Source organism: Mizuhopecten yessoensis, unplaced genomic scaffold (assembly GCF_002113885.1).
Source record: "Mizuhopecten yessoensis strain PY_sf001 unplaced genomic scaffold, ASM211388v2 scaffold8361, whole genome shotgun sequence".
Taxonomy (NCBI): Eukaryota; Metazoa; Mollusca; class Bivalvia; order Pectinida; family Pectinidae; genus Mizuhopecten; species Mizuhopecten yessoensis.
In genome coordinates this window covers 1,661,466-1,674,178 of record NW_018407509.1, presented here as the reverse complement: position 1 = coordinate 1,674,178, position 12,713 = coordinate 1,661,466, and the positions used below count along the sequence as shown (strand labels likewise).

General features: G+C 34.8%; 1 protein-coding gene across 2 annotated transcripts in view; it reads left to right on the top strand.

The window, feature by feature from the left end:
• Window positions 1-11,760, top strand: part of LOC110455674 (ankyrin repeat and fibronectin type-III domain-containing protein 1-like) — a 152,983-nt gene extending 141,223 nt beyond the window's left edge. For both annotated transcript variants that reach the window (XM_021505939.1, XM_021505940.1), the window contains 11 exons: window positions 90-278; window positions 759-875; window positions 1,243-1,336; window positions 1,768-1,903; window positions 2,297-2,410; window positions 2,647-2,880; window positions 3,325-3,491; window positions 4,328-4,437; window positions 5,042-5,227; window positions 5,742-5,842; window positions 6,780-11,760. In XM_021505939.1, coding sequence (XP_021361614.1) covers window positions 90-278; window positions 759-875; window positions 1,243-1,336; window positions 1,768-1,903; window positions 2,297-2,410; window positions 2,647-2,880; window positions 3,325-3,491; window positions 4,328-4,437; window positions 5,042-5,227; window positions 5,742-5,842; window positions 6,780-7,562 — 2,231 coding nt within the window. In that variant the 3' untranslated portion in view covers window positions 7,563-11,760. The remainder of the gene's footprint in view (window positions 1-89; window positions 279-758; window positions 876-1,242; window positions 1,337-1,767; window positions 1,904-2,296; window positions 2,411-2,646; window positions 2,881-3,324; window positions 3,492-4,327; window positions 4,438-5,041; window positions 5,228-5,741; window positions 5,843-6,779) is intronic.
• The last annotated feature ends 953 nt before the right edge of the window (window positions 11,761-12,713 follow it).

Below are 12,713 nucleotides of genomic sequence, written 5' to 3'. Positions count from 1 at the left end.
ACCCCACTCCTCAAAACCGACCCATCCCCCCCCCCTACCCCCACTACCCAATAATCAGCAATGTAATGAGCTGTGTCTTTTGTTGATAGTTGAATGGAGTTGCTTTGAAGACTTCATGCCGCTGGCGGGGGATCAGATCGTCGAGGACATGCGCCACCTAGAGTACGAGGTACCCAGTCTGGTGAAGGGAAACAAGTACTACATAAGGGTGTCCGCCTGGAACATGAAGGGTTACAGCCCCTTCACTCCCACCAAACCTACGTATGCCGTGCCATCATGTACGTATGATGTAGATACCTAGTGAAACGGGTATTGATCTAGTGCTTTCGACGCCAAATTGATTGTTCAGAATAAAGTGTCAAGTCATAATACTTAATAATAATAAAAGAAAAAAATTTGTAAGATTGGTCAATATCAGGTATTCCCAAAACTGGCTTTTCACACGTGATATTACAGTATACAAAATATATATACGAATCCACAACAACAAAAATTGAGGTTTGATTTGTCGGAACATAATTTTGTCTTCCTTCTCAATTTGGAGAGATGTAAAGTGTGTTTATTGTTTACATTTGCCTTCCTTTGTTGCTAATTTTTGTCTTCCTCCACATCCAGGAGAAATATCTAATGTTTATTGTTTACTTTTCTCTTCCTCCTCACCTTAGAGAGATATTAAGAGTTTATTGTTTACTTTTCTCTTCCTTCTCACCTTGGAGAAATAATGAATTTTTATTGTTAACTTTTTCCTTCTTTCACAGCTTGGAGAGATGTTGAGGGATCAATGGCGTCAAGAACTGACGGAAAATTAGAACACTTGGCAGGAATCTTTTCGAATGTCAAACAACACCGACCTGCAGATGCTTCAGAATTAAAAGGTTTGAAATTGATCTTTACATCTTTACAGTGTATGACCAAATGTCTAGTACATCAGAGTCATGGGGATATGAATTTTGTTTTTACTTTAAACCAAGGTGTTGGCGAAATGTTGGTCAGAAATCGTATTTCATAGTGAAGAAGATCATGTGGCTAAGTGGGTAAAGCTTCTGACATTCTGCTACCACTAGCCCTCCACCACTGGGATGTAGGTTCGAGACCTACATGTACCTTAAGGGCAGTTGTCAGGTACTGGCCCTAGCTGTAATAATAGGATGTAAAGCACAAACAAACTAAACTGTTTCAACAAGATTCAGAATACTTTTATCAAGCACATTAAATAAATATATTTTAATCTCTATTTTGCAGAAAGTTCTGGTGGCGATTCTCCTCAACAGCGCAAGAGGAAGAGTATAAAAAACCTGTTTACTTCCGCACCAAAATTTCAAAAGGCATTAAAAAGGTTTGTTCTTTTTCACCTTTAACCCTTTTTTTAAAGTTGATAAATTTTGATGATTCTTTATCGAGAAGAAATATGTGTTCTTTAAACTAAGCCACAAAATTATATACTATAATGTTTTATATTGTACAGGACATAAAAGTTCTAAGATAATTTATAACAAATGAAAACTGCTTGACTACCCTAATGTAAGGGAAGTAATTCAATTGTATCATTTTGCTTGAGCAAGAAGCTTTTTTCAGTACATATTCTAGTACACCCAGCTGTATAAATAGACAAAAGTCAGGCTGGGAAGTTAAATTACATGATGAAATCAGGAAAATTTTGTATTCTTTCACCTTATGGCATATGTACCAAAATCTCTCTAATGAGATGATTCCTTTTGATTTTGATTGGTGCAATTTTTCTATATTTGTAAAATTTTGTGTCCACAGAGGGGTGTATATGGCTTGTCTACTGTATAGTGGGGACAAGGTTTTTGTAACATCTGACGACCAGCTACCAGTCATGGAGGTTGACGAGAACTTTGCTGGACCTGCTGTCTATAACGACCTCCATTGGTTAATGAAGGTAAGCTGATGTATGTTAACACTGACACTTCTGTGTAAATAAAGGGTCGTGAGAACGAGAGAGAAAACAGTCTAATATAGTCCTTCCTATCTTTGTCTAAGTGTGAAGCACCTTATTAAAAGGCAGTTAAAAGTCAACAGGTACATAGGATAAATTCAATTTTTTTTTTCAAAACATTAATAATTAGAGAAATTGAATCTATGAATTTATTTCACATTTTCCTATGAAAAGCGTGTATCTAATGAAACTTTTTTTATATCTAAAGATTTTTTGTAAAGGAATTCACACAAAATCAAATTATTAATGAAAATTGTTATATTGGTATTTTTAGGACTTCTTTGCTTGTTTCAATGGACTGAAATATTCTGATAAAATTGGGTTTTATTTCGACAGATTTCCTGTAATTGGGATGATGTGAAATCCTTTCGTCAAGACATGGATAAGAACACGAGTGCAGGCACCATGCATTTTCGTAACAAACTCTTACAGGCTATATCAGTGTTACAGGTAAACCTTTTTTTACTTTCATATAAAATAAGTTAAGCTTATAGTGAATGAAGTCAATTTAAGTGAACTCCCTTCATTGGCTGATATCTGGTAAAAGAAGAAATTCATATTTTTCATTATAAGAGAATTTTTGGCGTTAAAAAGAGGTTTCCCTTTATAACGCCAAAATTTCTCTTGACAGATGGTGGCAGTATAATGAGGTTTTGCTGTATATTTGATATCATTTTGTATTGTAGAGTGCTCTTGGTGTAAACGACCTTGGTCAGTTTCACCACAAACCCCTGAAGGACATCAACGGTAGCATAATACTGACCACTGTCAGCGACGTCAAGGAAATGAAGTCTGTCTGTCTCAGTTCCGGAAAGTGGGTCAACTCCGCAAAGTTGTTAAGGCGTACTTCCACGCCCAACTCTGGAGGGTCAAGTACTGATTCCACAGACTCTATGGATATTCTAGTCAACTCCTTGTCTGTAAGTATGAGTCGTTATACAGGGTGTTCACCTGTCTAAACTGGTCCCTGTGTAATCTGGAACCCTGTATAGACCAGAGCATCATCCAATCTGTCTTTATGAAGAAGAAGCATTAATAGACTCAGGAATTCAGTTAAAGACATGTTTGTGTTTAAAAATGAAATGTTTATAATTTTTCATCTGTTTAAGTGAATTGTAATGTACTGTTTACTTGACCGTCAGATGTAAATTGATTCTGTTGTTCTCCATATTGTCTTTCTAGATTGAGAACTTTTAAGTGCCTTTTAATTTTCACGATATAAAGTAAAGCTCTTAAAAAATTAGTGCATTTTAATTGAATAGAAGTGAAATTCTCAAAACTTTAGTGTCCTTCCTCTAAGAAACGTGACGTAAATATTTGCAGGGCTTGTCCTGATTTACAGATCTGTCCTTGCATTTTTACAGGAGATGGTGGTGTACCACCAGACCAGTACCGTACCACTGGCGAAGGGTCTGTACCTTGGTTACCTCAAAGTTCAGGTGTCAGTGGAACTTATCCAGCTTCTCGTACCAAGCAAGGCCCCCAATAATCTTCCAAACGTCAAGCTTCGCAACTGTCCCAACATATCCAAGTAAGTGTGGTGGAAAGTCATTCTATATTGCCTGTAGCATCCTTATTTGGGAGTTAAGGGTGTATGCTACCTTAACTTTAGACATGCATCTTCATACCAAAAGAGCTCCACAATAGTTAAAACTTTATGTTCTATGAATGGTAATTGGATTTGATGTCTCAAGTATTCAGTTTTTTAGATAAAAGCTGTTTAAGACAAAATAGGAATGTGAAAGCTCTAAAATAAACAACAGGTATGATGAGTAAGGGAGCTAACTTTATACAAATCACTAGTGTACTATAAAAGGGAGAAAACTCAGACACAAAAAATCAGTATAATGTGCAAAGTAGTATACACACCAACAAAGTAAATGAAAACACACTCTTATTACTTCCTTCACTGAGGTTCGTAACTTCATTTTATTTTAAAACTGTGTTTGATACTTTATCTTGTAATCCCCACAGATTAGCCTTAAAATGTGCTTGTTTGGCTACTATTTAACTCATTCACCCCTGAAATGTCATAATGAACTATCCCAACCTTTGAATTGGAAAAGGTCAAATGTGTCTTCAGGGGTGAATGAGTTAAAGTAAATAATATGTGAGAATATTATGTTGAGATATTATTAAAATGCAACTTTATATTGATTTGGGTGTCAGACTTGAAATGGCAGAGAAAAAGGAACAATCTGTCTCTATTTTAGGATTAATACTTACCCTTCATTGCTTGCTTTAAAATCCTTATAAAAAGGATCAGAAATTCTGACTCAGGCAAATAGATGTTATATTCTACAATTGCTGGAAATTTATTGCTTGGAATTGAAAATAAATTTAAATGTCCACCATTTTGTATTACAGAGAAGAATGGGAATGGTTACAGGATGTTAGTTCTGGGAGGCAGACCACAGCAAAACCTCATTTTCAGAAAGAGCTGATGAACGGTTCAGAAAGGCTCTTTGACATGTTAGGTAAGTTAAGATTTAGTGTCTCATTTTTTTCTCGCTGCCACGAAGTAGCGGTAGCGAGACTTAGGTGTGGCTTTTCCGGCGACGGCGGCGTCAACATTAAGTTTTTGCGTTTAAGTTAGTTTCACTGAAAGTATAAGTGCTAGACCAACCGAACTTGGACCATAGATGCATCTTATGTAGTACATCTCAACCCATGCATCAAATGCTGGATGCGGCCTACCTTTCATGGTCGGCCTACCTTTCATGGTCTATTGACTTTGTCAGCATCTCCATCAACATTAAGTTTTTGCGTTTAAGTGCTCTGAAACTGTAAGAGCTAGACCACCCGCAAAACGTGACATGTACGTGCATTGATGTACAAAGCGGGGCACAGGCATGACATAGTAATCTAAATGGCTTGTTTATACAATTAAACCTTTATGAAGAGATCACCTTTGGTAAGTCTAAAAAAAGGGTCTTTTAAGGAGGTGGGCTCAATTCACAATGAAATCACCAAATTATGGAACATTAAAATTGGTTTCTTAACACAGGTGGTCGCTTAACGGAGGTAGTTCCATGAGCAGGTTTACCTGTATACTAATAATCATATTTTCTCTCATTTCAGATATTCCGGAAAACCTTGCGAAAATGCATCGTATTTACGATCTGGAGGTCGTGGAGGTGAGCAGTGACGTTACGTTTCTATTGCTGCTGCCCCCTATAGAGAATGTGTGCATTGTACCGGGACAGGCAGACGACCTCGCCTTAAAGAGAGACTTTATGCTTCTGCCTGTCAAAGTGTTTGAAACAAGTAAGGCATTTACCTGTAATTCATTACATTTTACTTATATAAAGAAAAACTTAACTCTAAAATATTCTTTCTTTTTATCCATATACATTTACATTTTTTAAGTAAGGGAGGATATTGGATTAGTGTTAGAGTGACTGAAAATCTCTGTAGTTTGTATCAAGATTTATCTCCCTTTATTTTTACGGAATCAATTTGATTGGTTGATTACCACATAGTTTAATGTCACATATCGTACATCTTTCTGTTTAATTTCACCTGATTTTTAATGACGAAATTTTCAAAATTACCTAAAGTGGACCGTATATGAACAGATTTCTACCTTTTTGATTGAGAGAAAACTTATAAAGAATAATTGTTATTCTGATTCCCAGTTATCTAAATAGATCAAAATTCAAAAATTTGAAGTGGCATTTGATTTATGTCAAAGCTTCTATGTAAGTTATGTTGCAAAGTGTTTTAAAATTTCAAATTTTGCATCATTCAGTAGATCATCGTTTATGGTATTGTTTTTTAGTCCACCTGAACACGTACCAGACTCGACTCCTGAGTAAATACTCACGACTCTCTTCCCTACTCGAGATGGACCTCGCCCTGGCACAGCAAGCCCAAAGAGAGGTGAGTAAACTGTCGTAGCTTTTGAGGTCACTTAGCTTATGTAATTCATCCAACATATTAAAGTGGCGTAGGTGTTTAAAAAATGAGGAAGAGAGCTCCAGTTGATGTATACAATCCTGCAAGTGCGTTGAAGCAGACATAATGCTTCAAGTCTCCATGTCACAGTAAGGTAGCATACATCCTTAAGTCTCCATGTCACAGTTAGGTATAGCATATATCCTTAAGTCTCCATGTCACAGTAAGGTAGCATACTTCCTTAAGTCTCCATGTCACAGTTAGGTAGCATACACCCTTAGTCCCAGTGTCACAGTAAGATAGCATACACCCTTAAGTCTCCATGTCACAGTAAGGTATAGCATATGTCCTTAAGTCTACATGTCACAGTAAGGTATAGCATATATCCATAAGTCTACATGTCACAGTAAGTTAGCATACACACTTAAGTGTCCATGTCACAGTAAGGTAGCATACACCCTTAGTTCCAGTGTCACAGTAAGATAGCATACACCCTTAAGTCTCCATGTCACAGTAAGGTAGCAAACTTCCTTAAGTCTCCATGTCATAGTAAGGAAACATACATCCTTAAGGTTTCCATGTCACAGTAAAGTAGTATACATCCTTAAGTCTCAATATCAGAGTGAGGTAGCATACTTCCTTAAGTCTCCATGTCACAGTTAGGTAGCATATACCTTTATGTGTCCATGTTACAGTAAGGTAGCATATACCCTTAAGTCATATATCCAGGGTGCTGCTAATAAGATTGACAAGTACTAATGACTTAAGTTGTTGGGACCAATCGAAATATCCAGGACAAATAATGAGTTTGATCATACAGCTAAAAAAATCCCAAGGACTGAAAACTTTCTTTGTAATCAGCAAGATGTAGGAAATGTCTTAAATGAACTGCAAAATTACAATTGGTCTTTTGTTATTTCAGGCCTTTTCTTCCGGGGAGCTGAGTTCTGCAAAGTCACGAGTAGATAAACTTAACACACTACAGCAGCATTTAGACTCTGCCTGGAAAAGTACACGATGGGTGATGGACATTATTACGTACGCTCGCGACAAATCTGTGCACGGCGGAACACCCGTTAGTCTGATTATGTCCACTGACAAGGAAACAGACACGCCAAACTTCCACGGAAAATCAAATAGAAAAATTCTGGATAATAACAATTCCCAGCCAAGCTGTGGGTCAACAGCGTGTGATTCGAATGAAATAAGTGTCGGAAAAGACAATCGAAAGATTGCAAAGTTTTACGATCCAACTGAGGAGGTTCAACGAACAAATGGACACATACAAAAGGGGAGAGAAAGTACGCCAACGGAGAGTAAATCTCCAGTGTCAAACCCGCCGGATTCATCGACAAATAGTTCAGGAATACTTGAAGTGTATGCCGCCTACGAGACAGGACTCTCAAAGGGCACAAGAGTGCGGTTACATGTCACTTCGAGAACGACAGCAAGAGAGGTCGTCCATCTTGTCGTGAAACATCTCAACAAGGCCCTGGTGATGAAGGGCAAGTCGGGGCCTACCTACTCCGAAGACAAAATAGTAGACTTCTGTCTTGTGGCTGTGATTGGTGCAAGGGAGAGAATTCTCCGCGATGACTATCAGCCACTCCGGCTACAAAATCCATGGACTAAGGGCAGATTATTTGTGCGGTCGAAAAATAATCTTTTAGCAGCAATTCAGCAAGGTCATGCTACAGAAGTGTGATTGTAGAAGAGCTGTAGATAGGGGCTTGCATTAAACACAATTCTTACAGCGACAGCCAATCTTACTGTTACTTACCACTGCCTTCTATTCCCCCAATTTCTTGATTTCTAGAAAAGCTAAACTTTAATTACTACGGTCTATTAAGTTTTTACCCCTGGATATTTCAACTCAATTTTACGTAGAATTAAATGTATCCTTCTGAATGTCTAACACGAAAACTTTTTACATTCAATTTTATATTTCTTAGTTAAGGGTGTATGCTGTATCTAACAATGACATGCATCTCTTTTAAAAGAATTCCACATAAAACAGAATTAACAGAATTAACTGTATTTTAATAATGATATTTTTTATTATTTCTTTGACATCAAACTCAGAAATAACTTAATCATGAAATATTGTTAATCAATTATTCCAAGGGAGACAACACTCATAAAATATTTATAACTGTAATGTATTGTGTTTGAAGGAAATTTGAATATCTCTTCAAGGACTTTTGATAATAGATTATTCATTTAATTCTACATGATTTCGGTAAGCCAGGGATATTCTTTTTTCATAGTTAGAAAATAAATCAATGATAAAGACTGTGTTGTTTATTAAGTGCTTGAAGGCAGTGGTGTTTCAACAATTTGGATTACGATGTTGCTACAATTTCCAATTCTTGTATCATGGTAGGACACAGAAAGCATATTGTGATATTAATTCAACGTCAGTCACGCCATCGCATTAATATAGTGTTAACATAATCGGTGACAAGTAATTTATTAAGGTTGATTTTTATTTATTAATTGCTTTCATCATTCCATTAATTGTGTATTATTATTAACAAGCATAACCAGGTCGTAGGACAAAATCTAGTCTCAGTTTAATATTTTTTTACACAAACAATCCTTCCATTTTAATTACCGTATTCAATATAATAAGTGCCCCCATTATAAACCCACTCTTATAATCCTTTTGTACTGGTTCATGAGTTCTATCTCTTTGTCAAATTTTACCAATTTACATAAAAGTTATCTGCTAACTTTTTTGAGAAATTTGGATGATTCTAAAATCGTTCTAATTCTTCAAAATTAGTTAATACACAGGAGCATTTATTAGCTCAAATACGGTCGATTTGATTTCTAAAGGAATAGACTCATATGCCTTGAGCTGTTTTTCACCCTTACACCCTTAAATTATCTGAAATAAAAAAAAAAAACTCAAAATTACATTTAACATTAGATACGAACTAAAAATACATTACTGAGTTACAAAAATTATCTAAACTTTATTTTTGACAATTTAAAAACTTTTCATAATTCCAACAAATTTGGAAAATTTACGAACATTTTTGAGGCTGAAATCTGCTGTTATTGAGTCTACTCCTTTACGTTAACCGGTAATTGATGCATATTTGTAATACATATTATTGATAAGTACTAAATATATCATTCCTGTTTCATCAGTTTAATATACGGTATTAAGGTATAAGAAGCTAGTCAGTCATACAACAAAACGTCCATTTCTCACGATCTTTATGAAACTGTTGTACCATTTAAATGTTTCCGCTAAGTACTCATATTTACTGGTTATTAATGATTTTTTACCATTTTGAACAAAGAAAAATCTAGTCCGATTTTGCATATATTTTAGGCATTTAATCATATGAATATTATTAAAAAATTGAATTATCATTTACATCATTGTATTTTTTGGAGGAATTATGTGGAATAATTCATAAAATACATGATATTAGCATTTCAGCCATGTTAAGGTGGCTCGTCACATGTACCAGAATCAAGATAATGTTACAGATATTCACGGAACTATTCTCGTGCTCAAAGTCAGATTCTGTGCTCAAGCCCAATTTCCTGTTTTATTGATCAATTGTTAAAAATTCACATTCTTTCAATGCTTGAGTTTAACTTTTTGACCAAGTCACATGATCGAAGCGAATTACAAGAAAGATGGTTTGAGCACATGAGAGTCCATGCTTGGGCATATGAGAATGGTTTCATGAATACCAACCTTGCAGGTGTATTTTCTATATAAGAAATCGTCACTAAGTATTATCAAGTTTAGGTTCTGATTTAATTTTATAATTGCGACATATAATGGAGTGTATGAAAACTACTTGGGTCAAATTTTATATTTTTGACCTTTGATAATAAATTCTATCTTATTTTGAGATTTGAAAAATGAAATGTTTATAATTAAGAAAGCACAGAAATTAAGAACAAAAAATCCTGAAAACAGTATTTTACAGTGTCGAATACCCTTAACTGCATGCATTTTCTGTACACTATAGGCATGAAGTTATACTTATCATTGAAACAAAATACAGATTTCATACTTATTTCTATCAAAACTCAAATCATTCACAAAACCCTGAAAGTGTTACATTGCATAGTTTAAATTCATATCATCCCGTTTCAATTTGTATCACAATTTAACCCTTCCACCCCTAGGTAACTTTAGTAGACTCTACCATACATTTATCTGGATGAGTCCATTATGGTATACAGTGGTGAAAGGGTTAGTGAGAGCAGTAAGAATCACCTAATCTTTAGCAGTTAAACTTTCCTAATTCATTAAAGCAAGCCCATCATTTATGTTATTGCCATATATAGACTGTCCAACATTTGTTGATCAAACGTGAAATAAAAGTGCAATGGGTTTTTTTTCCTAATAGGGACTGTTTATACCTGTGTTTAACTGAAATTTAACATGTCATCTTTTTGTGAATAATATTTTTTATAGATTTGCCATGCAACAAAACTAAAACCATTTTTCTGTGTCTGTCTGACCGTCCGTATATCACTCAAATATCTGTCTGTTTGACATGAAATTGTCTGTCTGTTGGACACTGTTTGTCCATCTGTCTGTCTGTCTTAGACTCGACTCAAATACTTGTCTACCTTTTGCTCTGACGGTCTGTGTATCTGATTAATATCTGTCTGTCTATTTGTCCTTTTTCTTTTCTTTAAATCGGCTCACAGTACAATTATTATCAGCAATAGAATCTTTCACTCCTGTGTGTTGAAGGAATGGAAATCTCAATCCAAGAGAAAGATACTTTTCTAAAGTTTAGCATGAGACTTTGATAACTGCTAAACTACAAAAAATCTTATCTACCATTGAAATATCCCTGTTTGCAATAACACAAGAGTGATTGATTATTTTTCTCTGGATCTTCCTCACCATAAAAATAGCTTGTTCTGGTGAACTCATTGTACTTAACTGTTGATATGTGTGATGAAATTGAGGATGGGATTCTGGCTAAATAGCTTGTGTGAGTTGTTTTTCTCTACACAGAGAAAGACTTTTTTTTTTAATTTTCTAAGCTGATGCTTGATAAATAAGCCTGCCATTCAGTTTAACCAGTAAAATTTCATATAATTATAGCCAACACAACTTTTAAAAACATACACACAATATCTGAGGTATGGGAAAACAAGATTTAAGAACTTTTATAAATTGTCCTTGCTTAGTAGATTCCAATGATGAAGATTATATCTGAAAAAAACAAGGCAATGGTGAAATTTGAGAGAGAAAAAAGGATAAACAATTAAGATTTTGTACCTTTTCAAAGGGATATAGGCCCTTAGGTGCCCCTCCCCGATATTGGCCCGAGTCTGTTTTCCGTTTTTTGAATAGAATCAAATTCATGATACAGACAAACTGTTTTGTTAAATTGTAACTTGTCTATCAGCAAATGTTCTGAATTTTAGCCCTTCAACCCCTGTGTTGCTTTAGTAGACTCTACCATTCAATGATCTGGATGAGTCCATTATGGTCTACAGTGGTGAAAGGATTAAAAATATTTCAAAAAGTTTCACTTTACGTTGATTTAACTTCTGATGCCTACAGCAGATATCTGTTTATTTGTTAAATGTTCATAACAATCGTTTAACTCATTCATCCCTGAAGACACATTTGAACTTTTCCAATTCAAAGGTTGGATTAGTCCATTATGAAATTTCAGGGGTAAATGAGTTAACTGACCTTTATTAGAATATTTTTCTAGATATTATGTTTCATTCTACACAGAAATTAAAGTGCCAGCGATGTGTGAGAGTGATAAACAGTTAATATAGTTAATATGCATGTAGATGTTTTTTTCCAAAGGAAAATTATATTAAAAAAGCATTTGTAATGCATGTTCCAGTTTTCATAATTTCATGTCATGAATAAAAATAATTCCTGAAAACATTTGATTTGTGTTTGTTATTGTCATATTTCCCAGGACAATGGAACATAGATATATATCTGTATCTACTTTTTTATTAGCAACAAAATTTAAGACTTATCACCTAAAAATGAAAAAAAGAATGGTAAAATTACATCTTTGGATTGATATATTATACAGGATATAAAAAATGTAAATATTGATACAAAGTCAGCCTTTTGTTAAAATCAACTTAATTATTAATTTAGGTTGAACTGTCTGCAGTGGTGGATCCAGAGGGTTTTATTTGGCTTAGAGATAATTTTCTATAAAAATCATGTATTTTCACCATTTTCCTCAACTTTTCCCCACATGGAAACCCCCTCAGATAGGTCTCTGGATCGCCACTGGTCTAGCTGTGTGAGTTTTTATCCATCGACAAATTCATTATGGTACACTGGCTCTTACAGTTATACAGAAGGAAACACAATAGTCTTTGTTTTGTAGATAACTCAGGGTTATGATTAAAAAGTATATTGTTAGGATGGGAAACCCAATTATAAACACAGGGACCTAAGAATTGGCTACAGTAAAGCTATGTTTGCACATGGGGATAGACTTCTAAGGGTTGAGATCAACTCTTGGTGAAAATACCATCTCCAATGATATCGGTATACCATCTTTCAGGTGCCATTTTTATGGAGAGTTGATCTAAACCCATAGAATGATTAATACTACATTAATCACACCAGTTTAAGTCCAAACAAAAGCTTTGCTGTAACAAATTATCAAGTCCCTGTGATAAAAAAAACTACATGCTTTCATTTCAGCCTATAACATCATTTACACTGGCGATTATTGTGGATATATGTCCAGTTATATATTTTATGGAATAACCAATAATTCATTTTGCAAATTTGCAATATACATTTATTACTGTGATAAAACATAAAGATATTGAATGCATGATCAGACTGTGCATGACAGCAGATCAGAAT